This window comes from Aotus nancymaae, unplaced genomic scaffold, assembly GCF_030222135.1.
Source record: "Aotus nancymaae isolate 86718 unplaced genomic scaffold, 86718_ANA_hifiasm-v0.15.2.pri h1tg000193l, whole genome shotgun sequence".
Classification (NCBI taxonomy): domain Eukaryota; kingdom Metazoa; phylum Chordata; class Mammalia; order Primates; family Aotidae; genus Aotus; species Aotus nancymaae.
The window spans coordinates 266,978-293,142 of record NW_026988608.1 but is presented as its reverse complement, the minus strand read 5'-3'; the positions used below and the strand labels follow the sequence as shown (position 1 = coordinate 293,142).

Genomic DNA, 26,165 nt, shown 5'->3' with positions numbered 1-26,165 from the left:
GGAGACCCCAGCCCGCAGGAGCCCAGCGCACCCCTCCTTAGGCCCCGCTCCCCACTCAGACTCCCCCATTCACCCCTTTCTTTCTTCACTGGATCATTTATGCCTGTGGGCCACACATACAGGGGCCAGGAGCTGCTCATGGGTGCCCAGAACCAGGGGTCAGCCAGGAACCAGACACGCCTGTCAGGGAGGACACCCGGGCCCAGGCCCAGAACCAGGTAGGTGGGGCGGGAACCGGCAGGACGGGGCCTGGGCAGCGGGTAGGGATGGGCCCCAGACTCCCCTGGGGGGCCGGAGCCGCGCCATTAAGGCAGATCCCGGTGGGGCTCAGACAAGGCCTGGACCACCCATCGCGAGAACGCGCGCGGTGTGCGCCTCGTTCCGGGAGGCGCGGAGTCTCTTCGGGGGTCCCCGGTGAGCGCAGCGCCGGCCTCACTCACATCTGGCCGGGTAGGGGCGGGAGAAAGGCCAGCCGGGCAGGGGACGCGCAGGAGAGACGGAAGACGCCGGCGGACGACGCGAAATCTTTACTTAGAGAAAAGCGACAGAGTCAGAGACCCGGGCGGGGGTGGCGCTGCAGCGAGGGCGCCTGGGGCGAGACACGAACACGCGCACAGCGGGGGCGGCGCGCTGGTCACGGGAGCTGGCGGGGGCGCTGCGGAGACAGGGCCCGAGGGTTGACAGCCCCCCAGGACCACCCCGCGCCCGTTCACGCGCCCCGCGGCCCCCGCGGCCCCGGATTCGCACCCCCCACCCAGAGGAGCCCGCGGGCCGGGTCGGCGGCCCCCGCGAGGGAGGAGGGAAGGGGTGGCCGGGGTCCCGGGCTCAGAAGCGGTGGCGGGAGGCCAGGAAGGGCCCCAGGAACAGCCGGCCGCAGCCCCGCGGCGCGCACCTACCCCGGGCTGGGCTGCGGGCGGGAGACCGTCACTGCGCGGGCGGGGGCGCCGCGCTCCCCGCCGCCTCCTTCTCCGCCTCCGCCGACGGCTTCCCGGGGGGTTCGGTGGCCGCCGCCGCCGCCCCGGCCTGGGTGGGCCCCTTGCGCTCCTCCTTGTGGGCGCGGTGGCCGTCCCCCCAGGGCGCCGGCGGCTCGGTGCCGCGCTTGCGGCTGAGCGGGTAGGCCCCGATGGCCGCCAGGACGCTGCGGTGGCGCTCCGGGTCCATCTCGGCGTAGTACATCTCCAGGGTCAGCGGCGCGCAGAGCTTGTGCTGCGGGAGGGGCCGGTCAGGGCCGCGGGCTCAGCCCTCCTGGACCCGGACCCTCCCGCTTCCGTGCCGGGGGCACTGCGGACCGTTTCCAGTGGGGCCATGGTTTCGCGACACCGAAGTCAGCCTCAGGCTCAGAACTCAGGGCCGTGGAGGGCCCCGGGGCCAGGGCGTCGCTGTCGGGTCGCAGGGGAGGGGGCCGCCCGGGGAGCGGGGCGCAGACACCAGCGGACCTGCCCAGCCCAGCGAGGCCTCTGCGGAGCCTCGGAGTTAAGGAAAGGGGCAGATTTCACTTCTGAAAAATGAAAGGCTTTCGAGAAACACACGGAAAGCTACAACCGTCATTGGCAAAGAGAACATGAATATGTCACAGAAAAATAAAACGTTGCACAAGTCACTCGGGGGACAGGTGACCCCCTGGAGAGACGGTTGGAGGGTGACTTTTGCTTTGGTGATGGCTTAGAGAAAGTCATCATTAAAATATCAAGTTTTCAAAAGACAGGATCTCATGTTCTGGAGAAGTAACAGGAACACCCCAGCAGCAGGGAGCAGCCCTGCCGTCCCCTGACCGGAGGCCACCGGAGGACGGAGGACGGGAGGCTCTACCGCTCCCCACCAGAGACAGGCCCCCTTACCCGCGTCAGGAAGCCGTTGGGGCAGCTGAACTGGTCGTACCAGATGGCCTTGTACAGGATCAGCACGCAGCCCATCAGCGCCATGGTGAAGGCAATCATCCGCCCCGTGGGCAGCTGGCAGGAGGGCACGGAGGGGCTCAGCCACGCTGGGTAGCGGCTGGCTTTGTGGGGAGCCCCTCAGGGGCTGGGGTTAGCACAGGACCACCAGCACCCCCAGTCTTGACACCCCACCCCCACCCCAGGCAGTTGGTGACTTTTCCAAGGGTCAGCAGCACAGTCTAGTGTGCCGGCTCCACCCCTGGGGCCAGGCCTTGCGGGCAGCCCCTCACCGGGACTCTGGAAACATCTGCCACCACGGAAAGTGATGTGGCCTTTGTCCCAGGTGGGTCTTGCCGGAATTTGCAGCTTGCCTGTGGTGTGGGCTCCACAGGGCATGGGGGCTGTGGCCTCCGGTGAGTCGGAGGCTGCGCTCACCAGGCCTCCCAGTGCCGCCCACTGGAAGGTGAAGCCGGGGCGGGGAGCTCAAACAGACACGGTGGGGTTAGGGCAGACCTTACTACTGAAGAGTGACAGGCTTTGGAAACAGGCCACGAAACATGACTGAAGCTATCATCATAACGTTGAGAGATTTAAAACAGAGGATGAGGAGGATATTTCCCAGATACGCGGCAGAAAGAATTACACAGAAAGCCCCTAAGTGACTGAAGATGGGCAGTGACCACTGGGCAACAGGCTGGCCGCGCAGGTGGGCGCTTCCCAGGAAGAGAAACGTCTCGGGAGCTCTGCGTTCGGTTGGCACCCGCGGCCTCCAGAGGGGGCCTGATGGGTGCAGGGCAGCCGGAGGCCAGCTCTGGGCGGGACGACTCCCTGAGAGCCGGGGCAAGGGGCCCCCAGCCCGGCCTGGCCCGAGCCCAGGAACCCCCAGCTGCCCTCCACCTTCTCCCCCGCCCTGAGTCTCCGGTGTGTGGGGCAGGTGTGCTCACCCTGCGCCCTTCCTCTGGGCGGGACGACTCCCTGAGAGCCGGGGCAAGGGGCCCCCAGCCTGGCCTGGCCTGAGCCCAGGCACCCCAGCTGCCCTCCACCTTCCCCCCGCCCTGAGTCTCCGGTGTGTGGGGCGGGTGTGCTCACCCTGCGCCCTTCCTCTGGCTGGCTGCAGCTCGGCTTCTGGCCCTCCAGGTCAGGGAATGTCTTCGGCTGCTCTGAGGAGGACAGCTGGTATTCTGTCTGCGTCTTGATGACCACCTGTGAAAAGAGATGGCCGTGGCCTTGCTGGGCAGCTGGCAGGGACCCAAGACAGCACTGAACTGAGAGGAGAGGGAGCCAGGGTCAGCTTCGTGGCGGTGGTGTTGACGTCGACCATCTGCCGGGACCGTCTCGGTGGACAGCAAGGCTCCAGCAGCCACACAGTGAGGCCAAGGGAAGGTGGATGCTGAAATCTGCTGGAGCCACAGCAGCCCTGGGCCCGGCCCGACCGCTCACAGAGCACCTCGGTCTGCTGCTGCCTCCAACTCAGGGTGCTGGAGAATCGCCCTTGGCCAACAGGGGTGGTCCTCCTGCCCCGGGTCCCCAGCAGAGATGCTGCCCCCACTTCCAGCAGGGACAACTCGGGGTGCCCTTCACGCTGCACGACTCCCTGGGGGTCAGACTGGGCTGGGCTCAAGCTGAGCTCTGCTTCTCCCCAGTTTCCGCCTTATGTACCCCCACTGGTCACTTGCCCCAGGACCCCCGTCTCAGGCTCAACCCAGGACAGAGCCATGCCCCAAGGGGAAGGGTGGGAGGCCTTGTCTGCTGAGTGCTCTATGGACCGCAGGTGGGTCAGTGCGTGAATTCCCAGTGATGTGTCTGCCAGTTTGCCCCGTTCTGGCACATGGGAGCTGACCAGGAGGTCACAGAGCGCCCCTGGCCAACCAGGGCTTTGGCCCTCACGGCCCTTCCTCCGCTTGCTCTGCTGCACCTGGGAAGAGGCCACATCTAGACAAACTTCACCCCACGCCCCTTTGTTTCCAGGGGAGCCTGAGAAGGGCCCCCACGCCGCCCAGGACCTCACCTGCTCGGGGAGCGGCGGCTGGAGCTGGCTGACGTCCAAGGGGCTGATCAGAGGCACACTGTCCATGGCAGCAGTGTCCTGGTCCCCCGGGTCTTTACCTGGCTTCCCAGAGAAGCTGCAGCCCAGCTTCACCATGGTGGACAGCGGTCCTTATCCTGTCCAGAGACACACAGGGTCACTGTCCACAGGCTGTCCCCTGGACACCCACGCCATCTGGCTCTGAGGCCAGAGGGCCCTGAGCTGGTCCTGATGCTCCTCACACCGGAGCCGGGGACGGGCCGTAAGGGGTCAGGCCAGCCTCCCTGGGCAAACCCGGCAAGCCCAGCCAGATGCTTCCTGTCCCTTCTTGACCCCCACAGACCCTCTGGACCCCACAGCACTGCAGGGGAGAGAGCCCCAGCCAGGACTGTCCATGAAGCCGAGGGAGTCTTCCCCCAGCAGCTGCTCTAGACAAGCTCCTCCTCCTCCGTGTCCTTCTTCCTCTTCTCAGTGCAATGGTGCCACCTTGGCTCCCTGCAGCCTCTGCCTCCCGGGCTTAAGCAATCCTAGCATCTCAGCCTTCCGAGTACCTGGAACCACAGGTGTGTCCCACCACGACTGTCGTTCTACACGGGGCAGAGGGGCAGGGGGGCAGGAACACAAAGCATCCTGGGAAAGAGCATGGCGGAGTCTCATCTGCCGGGGGCTGGCTTGCCGCGCAGCATTAGAAACCGAGGGGCGTGGGGCTGTGCATGCTGGAAAAAGTCCCACACGACACACTCTGCACACACGAACGCCGATTTGCAGCATGGCTGCCTCTCAATAAACCGCCGTCCACATCAAAAACAGTGAGCCTGATCCCTGCGTCACGTCACACAGAGGAGTCTACACTGGGTGAATAAACCTAAACTGGAAAAGGAAACAGTGAAGCGCCTCAAAGACAAGAAAGCAGATTATGCTGGCCTCAGGGAGGGAGAGAGTCCTTCATTAGGACAATAGGCACGAACCAGAAAAGGAAATATTGATAAAACGACTTCATTAAAACTACGGACTTCTGCTCATGAAAGCAGCCTTCAAAAAATGGGCACAGAAAAAAATTAAATTAAATTTAAAAATGGAAGCGGAACCCAAGACCAGGAGAAGACAGTTGCAACCCACAAATGATTGGCACACTGGGAGTCGAGTGATGTTCCCTCAAAACTCCGTCCAGGTCCTAGGATCTGAGAGTGCCCGTGATGAGATCACACTTGGAATTAGGTTCTTTGCAGACAGAACTGAGCTAAAACAAACTCGTCCCAAACCAGGGTGGGCCCTGATCCAAAACTGCTATCCTTAATAAAACGGGGAAAGTAGGCCATTCGAGGTGGCTCACGCCTGTAACCCCAGCACTTTGGAAGGTGGAGGTGGGCGGATCATGAGGTCAGGAGTTCAAGACCAGCCTGGCCAAGATGGTGAAACCCAGTCTCTACTAAAAATACAAAAATTAGCTGGGTGTAGGGACAGGCACCAGTAATCCCAGCTGCTTGGGAGGCTGAGGCAGAGAATAGCTTGAACCTGGGAGGCAGAGGGTGCAGCGAGCCGAGATCGCGCCACTGCACTCCAGCCTGGGCGACAGAGCAAGACTACGCCTCAAACAAACGAAAAACAAACAAACAAACAAAAAAAAAACCAGGGAAATTAGACTCCGGACAGTGCCACGTGCAGACGGAGCAGAGACCGGAACGCTGCCGCTGAAACCCAAGGAACGCTTGGCCCCCAGAAGCTGGAGGAAGGCGCCCCCCTAGAGGCTCTGGAGGGAGCGCGGCCCTGCGAACACCGTCCTGCGCTTCTCGCCTCAGAACTGGGAAGAATGACTCGGTTATTCTAAGCCACCCGCTTGTAATTTGTGACAGCAGCACTAGGACGTCCAGGTAACTGCCAGAGCCAGCAGTGACCACTCTTCCCGCCCTGCAGTGGCCGGCCCTCCGTGGTTCCAGGTGTGGGCAGGCACCACGGGAACAGGAGCAGGGGACCCACAGCCACAGAGCTTCTGCCCAGCTGCCGCCGTCAAGTACAGGCAACGTGGAGGCATCTCGTGGAGGTTACGGTGGAAGGAACTGAGGGTGGAATGATTTGAAGGTGGAAGGATCCGAGGGGGAAGGACTGCGAGGGCGGAGGCTGGGGAGGATTGCAGAGGGGTGGGGAAAGGATCCCAGGGGTGAGGGTCTGAGGGCAGAGGAATCCCACAGGGAAGGATTGCAGGGGTGGGGGTGGGGGGGAGGAAGGATATGACGGCAGAGGAGTCCAAGGTGGGAAGGATCCGGGAACGGAGGTATCTGAGGGGGAAGGATCTGAAGGGGAAGGCTCTGAGGTGGAGAAAGACCTGAGGGGGAGAAGGACCTGAGGGGGAGAAGGACCTGAGGGGGAAGGACCTGAGGGGGAAGGATCTGAGTGGGGGAAGGACCTGAGGGGGAGAAGGACCTGAGGGGGAGAAGGACCTGAGGGGGAGAAGGACCTGAGGGGGAAGGACCTGAGGGGGAAGGATCTGAGGGGGAAGGACCTGAGGGGGGAAGGAGCTGAGGGGGGAGGACCTGAGGGGGGAGGAGCTGAGGGGGGAGGAGCTGAGGGGGAAGGACCTGAGGGGGAAGGACCTGAGGGGGGAAGGACCTGAGGGGGGAAGGAGCTGAGGGGGGAGGAGCTGAGGGGGGAGGAGCTGAGGGGGGAAGGAGCTGAGGGGGCAGGAGCTGAGGGGGCAGGAGCTGAGGGGGGAGGAGCTGAGGGGGGAGGAGCTGAGGGGGGAAGGAGCTGAGGGGGCAGGAGCTGAGGGGGCAGGAGCTGAGGGGGGAGGAGCTGAGGGGGAAGGACCTGAGGGGGAAGGACCTGAGGGGGGAAGGACCTGAGGGGGAAGGACCTGAGGGGGGAAGGAGCTGAGGGGGGAGGAGCTGAGGGGGGAGGAGCTGAGGGGGAAGGACCTGAGGGGGGAAGGACCTGAGGGGGAAGGACCTGAGGGGGGAAGGACCTGAGGGGGAAGGACCTGAGGGGGGAAGGAGCTGAGGGGGGAGGAGCTGAGGGGGGAGGAGCTGAGGGGGAAGGACCTGAGGGGGGAAGGACCTGAGGGGGAAGGACCTGAGGGGGGAAGGACCTGAGGGGGAAGGACCTGAGGGGGAGAAGGACCTGAGGGGGAGAAGGACCTGAGGGGGAAGGATCTGAGGGGGGAAGGAGCTGAGGGGGCAGGAGCTGAGGGGGCAGGAGCTGAGGGGACAGGACCTGAGGGGGAAGGACCTGAGGCGGAAGGATCTGAGGGGGGAAGGAGCTGAGGGGGAAGGAGCTGAGGGGGAAGGAGCTGAGGGGGAAGGAGCTGAGGGGGAAGGAGCTGAGGGGGAAAGGACCTGAGGGGGGAGGAGCTGAGGGGGGAGGAGCTGAGGGGGAAGGACCTGAGGGGGGAGGAGCTGAGGGGGGAGGAGCTGAGGGGGAAGGACCTGAGGGGGGAAGGACCTCAGTGGGGAGGAGCTGAGGGGGGAGGAGCTGAGGGGGGAGGAGCTGAGGGGGAAGGACCTGAAGGGGAAGGACCTGAGGAGGAAGGATCTGAGGGGGGAAGGAGTTGAGGGGGCAGGAGCTGAGGGGAAAGGACCTGAGGGGGAAGGACCTGAGGGGGAAGGACCTGAGGGGGAAGGATCTGAGGGGGAAGGATCTGAGGGGGAAGGATCTGAGGGGGGAAGGAGTTGAGCGGGGCAGGAGCTGAGGGGGCAGGAGCTGAGGGGGGAGGAGCTGAGGGGGAAGGACCTGAGGGGGAAGGATCTGAGGGGGGAAGGAGCTGAGGGGGAAGGACCTGAGGGGGAAGGATCTGAGGGGGGAAGGACCTGAGGGGGAAGGATCTGAGGGGGGAAGGAGCCGAGCGGGGAAGGATCTGAGCGGGGAAGGATCTGAGGGGGGAGGAGTTGAGGGGGGAGGAGCTGAGGGGGGAAGGACCTGAAGGAGGACCTGAGTGGGGAAGGATCTGACGGGGGATGAGCTGAGGGGGAAGGAGCTGAGGGGGAATCACTTGAGGGTAAGGACCTGAGGGGAGGGATCTGCATCGTGGGAGCGAGACTGGACAGCCAGGTCTGGGTAGGGGATGGGGGAGGCTGCTCTGAGCGGGAAGGAGCTGGGCTAGGGGAGACAGGGCTCCCAGACCTGGACTTGGCCAGGCCCTCTGGAGCCCTAACCCATGCCCCTCTTTGTCGTGTGTTTATCGCAGGCGACCCTGTGCCTGGCCCGGCCTTTCCAGAAGAAGCCATACGGTGGTCCCCACTCACCCACCCCGGGCCGGAGGCTCTTCCTGAGGTGGGTCCCCACGTGGCCGGGGCAGAGGGATGGCTACTCAGCTGGGGAGGTTTCCGCGTGCACCTGTGGTGCAGAAGCGCCCTGTGTGTGCAGGCGGGGACGGACGAGGCGCTACCGAGCTTGAGTACAAAAGAGAGCGATCCAGGGAAGCAGAGCCCGAGAGGCGGGGAAGGACGCGGTTGTGGGGCGCGGGCAGCACCGCCAGGGCTTGAGGGGGAGCTTGGCCCGCGCGGGTGGGAGCGCCACCGAGCAGGAGGGGTCGGGGGTCTTCCCGGAGCGGACGCCCAGAGCAAGCCCAGCCTCTCCACAGACGGGAGATGGGGAGGCGGAGAAGGAGGCGCAGTCCCGCCCCAGGCCCCGCAGCGCCACAGGGCGGGCAGGACCCCGCCAGGAGGAGCTGCGCTTCTGACGTTCCCTTCCAACCAAACTTCAACTGCAACGCCTCTGACGGCCGATTTACGCCATCGCGGGTTTCCCTGGCGACGGAGACGGGCCCAGGACGCGTCTTCAGGAAGAAAAGGCCATTGGGGGCCGCTGGAGCCTCGCTCTGGTTCCAGGCCCAGCGCCCCGGGCGGAATGTGGGGGGGTGCCGGCCTGTGTGTGGGGTCCACCCCCCCACACCAGACCGTCCCTTTGTGCTGCTGCGTCATGAGGGCCTCTTCCCACGGCAGACACGCGTCTCGTGGACCTGGCGGCCCCTCTGCTCCTCCCCTGGCCCCTCCCTGCACCTGCGCCGTCGCCGCGTTTTCTGCGGGTCCCGTGCGCCCCGCCCGCCGCGCTCTGGCGGGGAGGCAAGCGCCCGGCTCCTGTCTGGGGGGGTGCGCGGGGTGCTGATGGCAGATGGGTGGGGGCGCGGGTGAGCGAGGCCGTGCGGATGCAGGATGGATGGCGGGGCCGGGGGTGCGGGCTCCCAGTCCAAAGTGCGCGGAAGCTCGGCTGGAGGTCACGTCACCGACTCGCTTTCGCTCGCGCCCTCCAACCGCGGAATGCTGCGTCACGCGCGGGGTGCGCGCGGGCGCGGGCTGGTGCGGGCCGGGCGCGAGCGCGTGTGACCGCGGATCCCCGAGGGTCCCACCCCGCTGATTCCGAGGCAGCCGCAGTGCGGAGCCGGGGAGGCCCGCGCAGAGGAGAGGACGCGCAGCCGCTCCCGCCTCCCGGAGCCGCCACCTGTGGCCCCGCGCCCGAGCCCGCCGCAGCCGCAGGTGGTTCCGGAGCCGCGCCCTCCCGGCCTCCAGGCCGGCTCCTGCCGGTCACGCAGACGCCCCCATCGAGACCACCTCGCGCGGGCGGCGGCTCCTCGGTGCTCTGGTCCGACGCCCCTTCTGCCGCCCGCCCCACCCCGCCCCGCAGACAGAGCTGGACGGGAGCTGGGACGGGCACCGCCCGAACTGCCGGGCCGGGCGGCCCCGGGAAGCCTGGAGACCACCGCCCTCGGGCCAGCGGCAGCGCGCCCTGCACACTCGCACCCCGCACACGCGCCTGGCACACAACCCTCCAGACACGCACACCCCGCACACACACTCCAGACACACACACCCCCCGCACACACACTCCAGACACACACAGCCCCCGCACACACTCCAGACACACACAACCCACACACGCACTCCAGACCCACACACTCCAGACACACACCCGCACACGCGCCTGGCACACACCCCAGACACGCACACTCACACCCTCATCCGCACATGCGCCACGCACAAGCGCACTGAAACCTCCGCCCACACAAGAGCCACGAGAACACACGCGCCTCGCACCGCGCGCCCCCGGGCCCCCGCCCCACTCGCGAGGAGAAATGTGGAAACGGCTCACGGGCGGCTCCGCCGGCAGCTGCTGCAGGACGGGTCGGGGACGATGCGGATGTGGATGCGGAGGATGCGGTTCCAGACGCTTCGCAGCCGGGCGGGGCAGGGGCTGCAGCGGCGAGACCGAGGCTGCGGTCGCCATGGAAACGCGCGGAGGCGGCGCCGCGGCTCTGGCCCCGCACCGGGTACCCCCACCGCCTCTGCCGGGGAGCCGCGCATGCGCCCCTCCGACCCTGCCCGGGCCCCACCGCACGCGCAGCTGACACACACCCCCAGACACACGCACACCTCACACACCAGACACACACACCTGACACCCCCCAGACACACACACCTCACACACCAGGCACACACACCTGACACACACCCCCAGACACCACACCCCAGACACACACACCTGACACACCCCAGACACACAGCTCACACCCGACACACACACCTGACACACCCCCAGACACCACACCCCAGACACACACACCTGACACACACACACCTCACACACCAGACACACATACCTGACACACCCCCCAGACACCACACCCCAGACACACACACCTGACACACACCCCAGACACAGCTCACACCCCAGACACACACACCTGACACACCCCCAGACACACACACCTCACACACCAGACACACCTGACACACACCCCCAGACACCACACCCCAGACACACACACCTGACACACCCGACAGCTCACACCCCAGACACACACCCCTGACACACCCCCAGACACACACACCTCACACACACCCCCAGACACACACACCTGACACCCCCCAGACACACACCTCACACACCAGACACACACCTGACACACACCCCCAGACACCACACCCCAGACACACACACCTGACACACCCCAGACACACAGCTCACACCCCAGACACACACCTGACACACCCCCAGACACCACACCCCAGACACACACACCTCACACACACACCTCACACACCAGACACACATACCTGACACACACCCCCAGACACCACACCCCAGACACACCTGACACACCCCAGACACACAGCTCACACCCCAGACACACACACCTGACACCCCCCACACACCCCTCACACCCCAGACACACAACTCACACCCCACACACCTGACACACACCCAAGACACACACCTCACACCCCAAACACACCTCACATCCCAGACACATCTCACACCCCAGAAACACACACCTCACACCCCACACACACATCTGACACACACTTGACACACACCCCTCACACACCACACATCTGACACACACCTGACACACCCCCACACACCTCACACCCCAGAAACACACACCTGACACCCCAAACACACCTGACACACACCCCACACACATCTGACACACCCCCAGACCCACACACTGCTCACACCCGACACACCCACCTCACACCCCAGACACACCTCAAACACCAGACACACCCACCTCACACACACCCAGACACACCCCACACACCCGCACCTCACACCCCAGAAACACACCTCACCCCCACACATCTTACACACACCTGACACATCCCCCAGACACACACACCTCATACCCGACACATCTCACACCCCCCAGACACACACCCCTCACACCCGACACACACACCTGACAACCCCCAGAAACACATACCTCAAACACCAGACACACCCACCTCACACACCCACACACCCCACACACACCCACACCTCACACCCCAGAAACACACCTCACACCCCACACACATCTTACACACCTCACACCCCCAGACACACACACCTCACACCGCAAACACACCTCGCAGCTCCCAGACACACACCCCTCACACCCAACACACCCCAGAAACACACACCTCAAACACCAGACACACCCACGTCACACACACCCAGACACACCCCCACACACGCCCACAACTCACACCCCAGAAACACACATCTCACACCCGACATACCTGACAACCCCCAGAAACACATCTTACACACACCTCACACACCCCAGACACACTCCTCACACCCCAGACACACACCTGACAACCCCCAGACACACACCCCTCACATCTGACACACTTCACACCCCAGACACACACACCTGACAACCCCCAGAAACATCTTACACACACCTCACACACCCGACACACACCTCACACCCCAGACACACACCTCACACCCCAGACACACACCTCAAACACCAGACACACTCACCCACCTCACACACACCCAGGCACACCCACACCTCACACCTCACACCCCAGAAACACACACCTCACACCCCACACACATCTTACACACACCTGACACACCCCACACACACCTGACACCCCCCAGACACACACACCTCACACTCAACACACCTCACACCTGACACACACACGTGACAACCCCCAGACACACATCTTACACACACCTCACAGACACCTCAGACACACACATCTCACACCCCAGATGCACACACCTCAAACACCAGACACACTCACCCACCTCACACACACCCCAGACACACACCTCACACCCCAGACACACCACTCACACCCCAGACACACACCTCACACCCCAGGCACACACACCTGACAACCCCCAGAAACATCTTACACACACCTCACTCACCCCAGAAACACACACCTCACACACCAGACACACCTCACACACAACACACATGACACCCCACACACCTGACACACCCCCCAGAAACATGCACCTGACATACTCCAGAAACACACACCTCAAGCACCAAAGACCAGACACACAAACCTCACACACAACCCAGAAACACCTGACACCCCACACACCTGACACACCTCAGAAACACACCTGACACCCCCCAGAAACACACACCTCAAACACCAGACACATCCACACACCTCACACATACCCCAGACACACACCCCTGACACATCCTTCAGAAACACACCTGACCCAGCCCCCAGAAACACACACCTGACACATCCCCCAGAAACACACACCTCAAACACCAGACACACCCAAACACACACCTCACAACCCAAACACACACACTAGACACATCTGACACACTCCACACACACAATTGACGCATACCCCAGAAACACACACCTCAGTTGATCTTTGCCAAAAGGCTAAGTGATAGAAACACACCTTAAACAGCAAACATATCCACACACCTCACATACACACCCCACACACACCTGACACGCCCCTGACACACACCATCCAGAAACACACCTGACACACACATCCCCAAAACACACGCGCCTGACAGCCCAGAAACACACAGTCCACACAACTGACACATCCACACCTCACACACACCCCATACACCTCACGCAGCCCCCACACACCTGATCCACACTCCAGATACACACCTGACACACCCTAGAAACAAACCAGACACACCTCAGAAACACCTCAAACACCAGACACACATATCACACACACCTGACACACCCCACACACCTGACACACCTGACACACCCCAGACACGCCAACACACACCTCAGAAACACACCTCAAACACCAGACACACCCATACATGTATCTCACATGCACACCCCACACACACACCTGACACCCTCAGAAACACCCCTGATACACCCCACAGACACACACCTGAAACATTCCAGAAACACACACCTCAAACACCAGACACCCACACACCTCACACACACCCCACACACATACCTGACACCCCAGAAACACACCTCAAACACCAGTCACATCCACACACCTCACACACTCTCCAGACACACACACATGATACATACACACCTGACACCCCCCACACCTGACCTACACCCCAGAAACACATCTGACACACACACCCCAGGAACACACAGCTGAAACAGATACACCTCAGACACACACACCTCACAGACGAAACACACCACACACATCACACACACCTGACACATACACACCAGACTCACACCCCACACGCCTGTCACACATACCTGATCCACACCCCAGACATATACACACAGACACCTCACAGACACACACCTCACACATACCTGACACACCCACATATACTTGACACCCCACACACCCTGAAACATACCCCAGACACACATACACCTCACACACATGTGACACACCCAACTCCCACACAAACACCTCACATACACTAGAACATACACCTCACACCCACACATGTGACACACCCCTACACACACACCTCACACACACTCTAGACACTCCAGACACACACCCTTGACACATACACTTCACACACACCAGACACACACACCCCAGACACACCCACACATACCCACACACCTGACACCGGACACCCCAGAAACATATACACCTCACACACACATCTGAAACACACCCTGGACACAAACACACCTCACACACACCCCAGACACACACCAGACACCCCAGAAACACATATATCTCCCACACACCCACACACACTGCACACACACCTCACACATCACACACCCTTCAGACACACCAGACACACACACCAGACATACACACACACCCAGACATGCACACACTCAACATACCCACACACACCTGACACACATCTCACATATATCCTTGACACCATACACTTCACACATATCAGACACACCCAAACACATACACATCACACACCCAGACACACACAAACACATACCTGACACCAGACACTCCAGAATCACATACAAATCACCCACACCACACCCAAACACACACATCACACACACCCTACATACCCCTTAGATACACAAGACATGTACTTCACACACACCTGACACACACCTTACACACACCCCAGACATCCCCACGCATCCCCACACACCTGACACACACCACACATGTGCCCCAGAAACACACCTCACACCACACACCCAAACACACACACCTCACACCCCTCCTCACACACACCTCAGACACATACATCTGACACACATACCTCACAAACACACCTGACACATACATCTGACACACATCCCAGATGCACAAACCCACACACCTGACATGCACACCACACACACATCTGACACACCCCCAAACAGCAAACACAACCACACACTCCTCACACCCCAAACAGCATACACATACCACATACCTCACATCACACACCCAGACACTACACACCTGACACACCTCACATGTAGCCTAGACACACACCAGAAACACACATACCAGACACACTCCAGACACACCCTCACAGACCTGACATACCCACACCTGACTCACACCCCAGACACACCTCACACCTCACACACCAAAAACCCTAGACACACATCCGAAACACTTGACACATACACACACGACACCCCCACACACACCTCACCCCAGGCACACACACCAGACACAGGCCACAGACAATTCACACCAGACACACACCTGACACATACATGGCACACGCCTGACACAACCCCAGACACACCTGACACACCCCACATACACCCTAGACTCACCCCAGATGCACACCACACACACTCCAGACACCCACACCTCACAAATGCACTACACACCTCTTACCAGACACACATCCCTGACACAGCTGACATGCACGCCCTAAACACATCTCACATCTCAGACACACACATGCCTGACACACACCAGTACACACCCCTACACACCCCAAACACCTCTCACACGTGCATCAGACACACCCCAGACACACCTCACAAATCCACCAGACACCCAGACCTACTCCCCTCACACACACCCCTCACACATCCCAGACACACACTTCACACACCTCAGGCACACACACCCCAAATACACACACCATACACTTTGCACACAGCAGACACACCCAAACATGCCTGACATATGCACCTCACAAGCATACACACCCTCACACATCTCATACACACACCCCAGCCACACATGCCTGACACACACCCCAGACACACACATCCCTTACACATTATAGACACACATGCACACACAACACACACACCCCTCACACATCAGACACACACACCTCACGCATGCACACCTGACACACATGTCCCTGACCTGCACACCCCACACACACGCCCTTCACACATACACCCCAGCTGACACCCTGGTGCCACACACACTCTTGACACACACACCCTAGACACAGACACCGCCCACACAAACCTCTAACATACACCCCAGATACCTCCACACACTCCCCTCACACACATATCCCAGATGCACACACACCCCTCACACTCCTGACACATGCACCCCAACGCATCCTCCCACACAGGTGGCATAGAGTCCTCACACACCCCTGACACACACCTGACTCAGACACACCTGTTGCCCCAGCAGACACCTGACACACACACTCAACACGTCTCACACACCCGTGACACACATCACACAAGCATCACATACCTCACACACCTGACACACAGCCCTCACGCACAGCTCACCCACATACCTCACACATATATACACACCACACAAACATTTCACACTTCACACACACAGGTTACACATATGTCATAACACACACCTGACATCACACCTCACAACTCACACACCTGACACACACACACCTGACATGCACTCACAAACACGTCACACACCCACATGCCTTACACACCTCACACATCTGACATACGCATGTGACACACACCCCAGAAGGCCACACGTCTCACACAGACACACCCTCGTGCACACACACACTCCCACCTCACTGCAGGGGCGGGCACCCTGGCCAGCTCAGCCCTGGGTGCTCCTGGGTCTGGGCCCCCCGGGGGTCTCCAGGTGGACCTCGGCTGGATGGTCAGACTCCCCCGTCCCCTCCGCCTCTGTGCTGGGTCAGGCGCAGCTGGGTTTGGCTCCCACTCTCCCCAAGGATGGCCCGAGGAGCCCGCACGGTGCTCAACACACAGCAGGTGCCCACAGGCGTTTGGCTGAGTGTGGCTCCCAGCTGTGGGTGGTCAGCAGTGACAGGAGCATGCGTTTTCACTGCTAAATTGTAACCCATTGTTACCCTCTGAACTCATGGACATGCCGTGTTTCATCCACGCTGAACGGCCACCCATTGTTAGGGGCACAGCCCATCACCCATCACCCCGTCCTGCAGGAGTGCAGCTCGGTGGAGTCCACGTGACCCTAATGGCGTCAACGTATGAATTCAGGGGGCGCAGCCCATCACCCATCACCCCGTCCTGCAGGAGTGCAGCTCGGTGGAGTCCACGTGACCCTAATGGCGTCAACGTATGAATTCAGGGGGCGCAGTCCATCACCCATCACCCCGTCCTGCAGGAGTGCAGCTCGGTGGAGTCCACGTGACCCTAATGGCGCCAACGTATGAATTCAGGGGGTGCAGCCCATCACCCATCACCCCGTCCTGCAGGAGTGCAGCTCGGTGACAAGTGGTGCTGAGCATCTTCTCAGGGTGGTCACCATTTGTAAGTCTTATGCAGTGAAACGTCTGTGCAAATGTTTTGAATAGTTTTCAGTTGGGTTGTTTTTTTTATTGTTGAGTTGTAAGAGTTCTTTTTATATTCTGGATATAAGTTGTTTATTTATTTTGTTTTTACTTTGGGATGGAGTCTCACTCTGTCACCCAGGCTGCGGTGTGGTGGAGCAGCTTCAGCTCACTGCAAGCTCCACCTCCCGAGTTCAAGCAATTCTCCTGCCTCAGCCTCCCGAGTGGCTGGGATTATAGGCACGCACCGCCATGCTCAGCTAATTTTTGTATTTTTAGTAGAGACGGGTTTCCCGACCTTAGCCAGGCCGTCTCAAACTCCTGACCGCAGGGACCCACTTCCTCAGCCTGGGTTTCCAGGCGTGAGCCACTACACCGGGCCCACAAGCAGGATTTTAAAGGCAGAAAGGGGAGAAAGAAGCGGCCCATACCAAGTTGTTTGTCAGCAGTTCACTGTTTGCAGGTGACATTAATCAGGGCGGCTCTGCGCTGCTGGACTCTGGGGTCTGAGCGACGGCCCCGTGTGTGGCAACATTACGCGATTTACGGCTACTTGGTGTCAGTCGGTATCATTCCAAGGCCTCTCTGGCCGATCGCGTAAAGGGCCCACGTTCCTCAGATAAAAGCTTCTTTTCTTCCTGTCAGGTGTGGCGGGCCCTGCCCGGGGCAGCGGGGTGTTCCTAATCAGGGCCAGGCCCTAGTGTGCCGGGCGGCTGCGGAGCCGGGCACCTGGGCACGTGCGCAGCAACATGGCGTCCCTCGCCCTGACCTCTGTCCTGACACACCCCAGGCGGAGGCAATAAAGCCCCGCGGCCTGGGCCTGGGCAGGAGGAGCTGGGCTGGGTGCCAGAGACTGGGACCAGCAACTGCAGCTCCCTGAGCACCCTACACAGAGATGGGGACCCCAGACACGAGGAGGTAATGCCCACCGGCCCTGAGCCCCAATCCCCACCAACCCCACCCAACCCTGGAGGCCTGGCCCTTGGCCAGAGGGGGCCCGGCTGTGCTGCCTGTGCTCCAGGGGGCCTGGCTCAGGGGAGCGTGTGGGTGGGAGGGAGAAGGAGGGGCCTCTGAGTGTCTGGGGTCTGCCACCAGGCTCCACCTCCTCTGTGGCCCTGAGTGCCTGGGAGAGCGCCCTGTCCCCTCGGTTCCCCTGACCTGGTGGAGAATCACCCAGGGACCCCTGACCCGGGACAAGGAAGGGGGAGGCACCAGGCGAAAACCAGCAGGGCAGTGACTGTCCAAAAGGGAGGGGCTGGGGCAGGAGGCAGGGGGGCCCTGAGGTGCTGTCACCCTGGGAGCTGGGATTTGGAGCTCACGGAAGCGCCCGGGCTCCAGCTGGACCTTGGAATCAGAGGCTGCCTTCCTTCTGTGGGGTCCCCCCCTCTCCTTCTGTGGGGTCCCCTCTCTCTCCGTCTGTGGGGTCCCCTCTCTCCTTCTGTGGGGTCACCCTCTCTCCTTCTGTGGGGTCCCCCTCTCTCCTTCCATGGGGTCCCCCTCTCTCCTGTGGGGTCCCCTCTCTCCTGTGGGGTCCCCCTCTCTCCTTCCGTGGGGTCCCCTCTCTCCTTCTGTGGGGTCCCCCTCTCTCCTGTGGGGTCCCCTCTCTCCTTCTGTGGGGTCCCCCTCTCTCTCCTTCCGTGGGGTCCCCTCTCTCCTTCCGTGGGGTCCCCCCTCTCCTTCTGTGGGGTCCCCTCTCTCCTTCCGTGGGGTCCCCCCTCTCTCCTTCCATGGGGTCCCCTCTCTCCTTCCGTGGGGTCCCCCTCTCTCTCCTTCCATGGGGTCCCCTCTCTTCTTCCATGGGGTCCCCTCTCTCCTTCCGTGGGGTCCCCCCTCTCCTTCTGTGGGGTCCCCTCTCTCCTTCTGTGGGGTCCCCCCTCTCCTTCTGTGGGGTCCCCTGTCTCCTGTGGGGTCCCCCTCTCTCCTTCTGTGGGTCCCCCCTCTCTCCTTCTGTGGGGCTGCGCTCCTCTTCCCCCCCAAGCCAAGGCCCTCCCTGCCCCTCCTCTCCTGGTGTTTCTCCCTTGTAGCGAGGTGGCCTCTGGGTGGCTTGGGGACCCTTTGGTGCCCAGAGCCATTTGCCTGAAGAGGGGACCCCCAGGGGTTGCACAGCCGAGCTGCTTGGCAGTCACCACCCGTGTCCCGAACCCTGGGCCCCCAGGCCGTGTGTCATGAGCGGTGGGCTCCAGGGGTGTCCCAGGCAGATGGCAGCGGGGCTGGGGTCTAATGCTCGGACAGGAGCCCTGCTGTGAATGTCCCCTGCCCAGCATCAGAACCAGCTGGGGGTCCTGAGGAGAAGCAGGGCCCCCAAACCAGGCCAAGCCAGGCCCTTGACCCCGGGCGGTCTGGGGCACCCCCTGCCCTTTGACTTCCCACAGTGGCTGAGTCACCCAGAGAAGGAGCGAAGGTCCCTGTGGGGCTGCATCCCAGGACTGCAGGGCGACCCACACACAGACTTTTTTTTTTTTTTTTTTTTTTTGAGACAAAATCTTGCTCTGTCGCTCAGGCTGGAGTGCAGTGGCACTATCTCAGCTCACCGCAACCTCAGCCTCCTGGGTTCAAGCGATTCTCCTGCCTCAGCGTCTCAAGAAGCTGGGATTACAGGCGGCTGCCACCACGCCCAGCTAAAATGTTTTTGCAGTTTTAGTAGAAACGAAGTTTCACCATGTTGATCAGACTGGTTTCAAAATCGCAACCTCAAGTGATCCATCCGCCTCGGCCTCCCAAAGTGCTGGGATTATGGGTCTGAACCACTGCATCCAGCCCCAGACACAGCCTGACTGCAGCCCTGCTGAGCTCTGTGCCAACCAGACCACCACCCCACCCCCAGGACCACGGCACCCTGACAGACAGCAGCCTCCCCAGCAGGGCCCTGAAGAGACAAATCTGCACCACACCACACGGGCACACACACACACATGCACACACCCACCTCCAAACCCTCACACTCCACACCACACACAACATATGCACCCCCCACACAGACATGCACACACACATCCCCAAATCCACACTGCACACCACGCACAAAACACACATTCATCCATCACACACACACAAACACAACACACATCATATACAGCACACACACACCCTCAAACGCACACACGCCACAGCACACACAACATACACACACATCCACCACACACATCACACACACACAAACACAACACACATCATATACAGCACACACACACACCCTCAAACGCACACACTCCACAGCACACACAACATACACACACCCACCACACACACCCCCCACACACAAACACAACACACATCATATACAGCACACACACACACCCTCAAACGCACACACTCCACAGCACACACAACATACACACACCCACCACACACACCCCCCACACACAAACACAACACACATCATATACAGCACACACACACACCCTCAAACGCACACACTCCACACCACACACAACATATGCATCCCCCCACACAGACATGCACACACACATCCCCAAATCCACACTGCACACCACGCACAAAACACACATTCATCCACCACACACACATCACACACACACAAACACAACACACATCATATACAGCACACACACACACCCTCAAACGCACACACTCCACAGCACACACAACATACACACACACCCACCACACATACCCCACACACACTCCCCAAACGCAGCACACACAAGATGTACGCACATTCACCACGACACTCATGTATTCCATACAACGCACAACGTACACATCCACCACACACACACAAACACAATTCACATGACATACACACAGCACACTCACCCCCAAACCCACACCCTCCACACCACACACACCCCTGCACACAGTGCACACACACCCGACCACACCAGCCACAGCGTACATGCAATTCACCATGCACAAACACGTGCACACAGCCCACACCCACAAACGCACCTGTGCACCCACAACGCACATGCACACACCCCCACATACATGAACACACACACGTCATGCGTCCAAACAGACCCGACACCCTGCCTGCCTGCCTAACGGTGCTGCCGTTCCCCCACGAGCCCTCCAGCCGTGGCCCCGCGGCTCTGGGATGCAGCAGGTGCCCCGCCGACGGCCGCGTGCGTCCTCAGGGCTCTGTGGGTGTGGGCTGTGGCCCCCCTCGCTCCATACCCACGCCCGTGTGCAAGTGTGTTCTTGTTCCTGTGCGTCCACATGTGGACGTGGCAGAACCTCTGGAGTTCCAGAGCCGACCACGAGGGCCTGCCACAGTGGCGTCCACCAGGCTGTGGGGAGTAGGCGCTGGGGCTGGGCTGTGGGCTCTGGCCGGGGGCAGGCTGGAGGCAGGTGGGCCTGGGGCTTCTCCCGGCTCTGTGCCTTCGAGGCTTGGCCCATGTGAGCAGAGTCCAATAAAACCACTCACCCTCCCAAGGAGAAACCCAGCCCAGGCCAGGGCCAGGCAGCTGAGCTCAGCCCCACCACCTGCCCAGTGGGGGTGCTGTCAGGAGTTCAGGGGAGGCGGGGCTGATGGGCAGAGTCGGCCCCTTCCCCTGCCTCCCTCTTCCCTCTCTGGCCCTGTCAGGCTCCTTGTGGTTACCAGCCTGGTGGCTGTGCTGCTGTGGGAAGCAGGCGCTGGCCCAGCACCCAAGGTATGTGTGAGCCCCTCCCATCCGGCCACCAAGTCCAGCCGTCACCTTCTGCCTTCACAGCACCTTCAAATCCCAAGCTGGCCTGGGATAGAGGCAGGGTGCGGTCATGACTCCGGATGCCTGTGCACCTTAGGATGAGGGCGGGGCAGGCCTCACTTCACCGGGGTCAGGTGGACAGGCCTCAAGACACCCAGGTCCCAGGTGGAGGAGCGGGGCCAGGATGACACCCACGTGACCCCAGGTGGAGGGGGTGGGCCGGGGTGACACCCACGCGACCCCAGGTGGAGGGGGTGGGCCGGGGTGACACCCACGTGACCCCAGGTGGAGGAGGGCCCCCTTGGTGCTCACCTGGCCCTTAAAGACCAGAGGTGACTCCAGGTGCAAGTGGCTCAGCTGCACCGTCTGCTGACAGTGGTGTCCTGGGCTGGGACCGCACCTGGGGACGTGCCCTGTTCCCTGGCCAGGGTCAAGGCCACTCAGTCTGCTACACCTGGGATGGATCAGGAGGAAGGAGGCCCACGGCTCCCTTGGCTGGAGCCCAGGAAGATGGGCACAGCCCCCCACGGTGCTGGTCCTCCCTGGGGTCACCTGCTTTGCTCTCCTGTCTGTCTTCTGCAGACACAGCCCCAAACAATCACTGCAAAAACCAGCCAGGGCCTCGATGGCCAGGGTGGGGAGTGTTACGTAGGGTCCAACCCTACAGGAACGTGGGGTGTCCCCTATCGCTGTGCTGAGGTGCTGGATCCAAGAAATAAAGAGACAGGACACAGAAGGACAGAGAGCGCAGCTGGGCTGGGCTCGGGGGGCCACGCCACCTATAAGCAGAGACAGGCGAGGCCCCGAACGTCCAGGAGCGTCTGTATTTATTGGGTATAGGTTCGGGGGCAGGGTAGTGAGTGAGGTCATCTTGAGGATAGTGATAGGGTCAAGACAATCGCGTGAGCAATAAACGAGGGGTCCACCCCCATCAGGTCCCCCGGGCTAGGAGGCGGGCCGTGCGCAGTGAAGAGGGTGCAGTGTGCAACATCTCTTATCCAGGGGCAGGCTGCTTCTAAGGAATCCTATAGGCGGATGCTGGGAGTCAGCACAGTAACTAGAGCTGACGAGTTCTACGGTCACCAAGGCGCGATCATACCGGAGGGGTTTTAAGCCCTCGGATGCCTGTGGGATTGCCAGTCTGAGGGCAGCCTTCCACAAGAACTGGATGCAGGGTACTGCGACTCCTTTTCGGGAGGAGAGGCTCTTGCTCCAAGCCTGCCATACAGCGGGTATCTTTACGATACCGAACGCTGCTGTCTGGCCCGGCCTGCCGTGTAGCACGTGCCCTTTCAGGCAGGGGCGCTACCACCCAGACCATGATGCCTGTCCTGGTGTAACTGTTTTTCCCGTAATTCATGCTCTGCACCGTGTCTGCTCTAGACATTCCTCCAACTATGAGCTAAGACGTAATTTTATATATAAATATATGTGGAAATAACTGGGTAGTAAGATATTCCTCAGGCACTAATTGTTCAAGGGATCTGCTTAGCTCTCCTTCCTCGCTGCCCAGATGGGGGGTTACCCACAGTGCCAGGTGGCGGATACGGTGCCCAGTTACGTCCCCGCCCCTTCCTGCCCCAGGCCCAGCCAGAAGTGCAGGCCAGCTGGTCATCTGGGCACAGGCCGGAAGCCTCACTCCGGGCTTGCAATCCCGACACCTGAGCCCCTAGAGATGCTCTTGGGCTGTGCTGAGCTGCCCGGCCCCCACCCCTGCAGCCTCTCCCTCCCTCGGGCCCCCTGTGGACTGTGACTCCTCTGACTCTCTCCCCAGGTCCCCGACAAGGTCCAAGTCAAGCCCTGGCCCTCGGAGCAGGACACAGAGAAGTAAGTGCCCCCAACCCCGCTCCCCGCCCCCCGCCATTCCCTGAAGCTGCGGCCTGTTCTGCTGGGCGCTTCCAGAACCTGGAGTGGACAGGACGGATGCAGAGGGGAGCCCCATCCAGAAACTTTCGGGAGGAGGTGGCACTCCAGTACCACAGGGATCTGTCAGCAGAGCCTGGTGCCGGAAGAAGAGAGCTCAGCTGGGGGTCCTGGGGGTCCCGGGCGTCTCTCGTGGGAGAAGAGAGCTCAGCTGGGGGCCTGGGGCTGCCGGACGCCTCCCCCAGCTCAGCGTCCCCATAGCCCCCAGGACAGCCTGTGCTCCAGGGCTGGTGGCTGCAGCCAGGGCGGCTCCGTCTCGGACCCCGAGGTTTTCCCACATCCTCGACCTTGGGATGCCGCTCAGCCAAGGCTCTGACCACTGCCTCCAACCCAGTGGCCAGGAGCACTGTGGGGGCCACCATTGCTGCGGCTCTTGAGAGAGGGGCTTGTCCTGGCTGCTGGTGCCGGGTGCCGGAGCGGCTGCCTTGGGTCGGTGGGGACCATCCTAGGAGGGGTTCTGTCCTCCTCTCCCACCTGCATGTGGACCTGACCCAACTGTGTCCGCAGGGCCCAGGGCGCCCGTGAGGTGGAGCCTCCGGAGAAGGATGACCAGCTGGTGGGGCTGCTCCCTGTCCAGAAGCCAAAGCTCTTGACCGCCGAGGAGAAGCCACCAGGTCAGGGCAGGGCCCCATCCTTCCAGGCAGGCGCAAGGCCAGAGCAGCAAAGTCTGCTTGTGGGGTCGACTCAGACAGACCAAGGGTCTCGGAAGGGAAACTGAGGCTATGCCTTCATCTGCTTGTCCCTAGGCACCAAGGCCTGGGTGGAGACTCAGGACATCCTGGGCCGTGTCCTGAGCCCCCTGCAGGGTCCTGAGCCTGACTATGATGGCCTGTACCACCCTCCACCTGAGGAGGACCGGGGTGAGGAGGAGCCCCAGCTGTGGGTGATGCCGAATCGCCAGGTGCTCCAGGGACCAGAGGAGGACCAAGGGCACATCTACCACCCCGAGTAGGGTTCCAGGGGCCATCACTGCCCATTCCTGTCCCGAGGCCCAGGCTGTTGGGACTGGGACCCTCCCTCCCCTCCCAGCTAGACAAATAAACCCCTGTAGGCCTGGTTCGGTGGCTCATGCCTGTAATCCTAGCAGTTTGGGAGACTGAGGCGGAAGGATCACCTGAGGTCAGGAGTTTGAGACCAGCCTGGGCAACACGGTGAAACCCCATCTCTACTAAAAATACAAAAATTAGCCAGGCGTGGTGGCAGGCGCCTGCAATCCCAGCTATTTGGGAGGCTGAAGCAGAAGAATCACTTGAACCCGGGAGGCAGAGGTTGCATTGAGCTGAGATCGTGCCACTGCACTCCATCCTGGGTGACAGAACAAGACTCCATCTAAAAATACATAAATAAGTAAATAAACCAACCCCTGCAAACAGGCGGGAGGCCACCTCCCTGGAAGGCCAGTGACCGGGCCGCCTGCTCTGCCGAGGAGCCCCCAGAACGTTGTGCTCCCCGAAGGCCCTCGTCGTTGTGTACCGGGATGGTGAGGGGAGTGGCAGCAGTGAGGGGCTGGGACCAGAGGGCACCCCTGGGACCAGTCTCAGCTGAGAAACAGAACCCACTCTGGGTTCCCTACCGCAGGGGCCCGAGACAGGGCCGGGGAGGAGGGAGGCCGAGTGCACGGACTCGGGCCCAGCTGGATGGATGTGCGTGTGCGTGTCCGGCTGGGCGGATGTGCGTGTGTGTGTCCGGCTGGGCGGATGTGCGTGTGTGTGTCTGGCTGGGCGGATGTGCGTGTGCGTGTCCGGCTGGACGGATGTGCATGTGTGTGTCCAGCTGGACGGATGTGCGTGTGTGTGTCCGGCTGGACGGATGTGCGTGTGTGTGTCCGGCTGGACGGATGTGCATGTGTCTGGCTGGACGGATGTGCGTGTGTGTGTCCGACTGGATGGATGTGCATGTGTGTGTTCGGCTGGACGGATGTGCATGTGTCCGGCTGGACGGATGTGCGTGTGTGTGTCCGACTGGACGGATGTGCATGTGTGTGTCCGGCTGGACAAACGCACAGGTGCTCAGGTCTCAGGCGGGTGGGGTAGGCCCAGGCCCAGGACATGTCCGTTCTGCCCTCTCGGCGTTCTGTGCAGCTCCCGCTCTGGGCGCCCGTCCTGCCTGCCTGGCCTAGCGGGTCCAGGCTACTGGAGTCACTCACACCCCGACCTGGTGCCAAGCCCAGGCTGAGCCACACACGTCTTAGCCAGCAGCTAAGACAGAACGGAGCAACGGAGAGAGGCCGCCCGTCTCTCCATCCTGCCGTCTCAGCCCTCCTGCGGCCACTCGGGGCGTGGGTGTGTGCACCCCGGGCCAGGCCCGTGCTCTCCCAG

At 61.3% G+C, this 26,165-nt stretch overlaps 2 protein-coding genes across 3 annotated transcripts; one reads left to right on the top strand and one right to left on the bottom strand.

Moving 5' to 3' along the window:
- Window positions 1-924: 924 nt before the first annotated feature.
- On the bottom strand, window positions 925-10,067 carry CALY (calcyon neuron specific vesicular protein). Of its 2 annotated transcripts, none has more exons than XM_064371851.1 (5): window positions 9,982-10,067; window positions 3,886-4,040; window positions 2,967-3,080; window positions 1,839-1,952; window positions 925-1,206 (listed from the first exon to the last, which is right to left on the bottom strand). In XM_064371851.1, exons 2-5 carry the CDS (start codon window positions 4,018-4,020, stop codon window positions 925-927), a joined length of 645 nt encoding a protein of 214 aa, XP_064227921.1. In that variant the 5' UTR covers window positions 4,021-4,040; window positions 9,982-10,067. The 2 variants fall into 2 exon arrangements, with proteins under 2 accessions (XP_064227921.1, XP_064227922.1); XM_064371852.1 differs by lacking the exon at window positions 9,982-10,067 and adding an exon at window positions 4,455-6,365.
- An 8,073-nt stretch (window positions 10,068-18,140) lies between these two features.
- Window positions 18,141-25,039, top strand: PRAP1 (proline rich acidic protein 1). Its single transcript, XM_012474222.2, has 5 exons — window positions 18,141-18,193; window positions 21,822-21,888; window positions 23,699-23,751; window positions 24,355-24,461; window positions 24,594-25,039. Exons 1-5 carry the CDS (start codon window positions 18,171-18,173, stop codon window positions 24,797-24,799), a joined length of 456 nt encoding a protein of 151 aa, XP_012329645.1. The 5' UTR covers window positions 18,141-18,170; the 3' UTR covers window positions 24,800-25,039.
- Window positions 25,040-26,165: the final 1,126 nt, after the last annotated feature.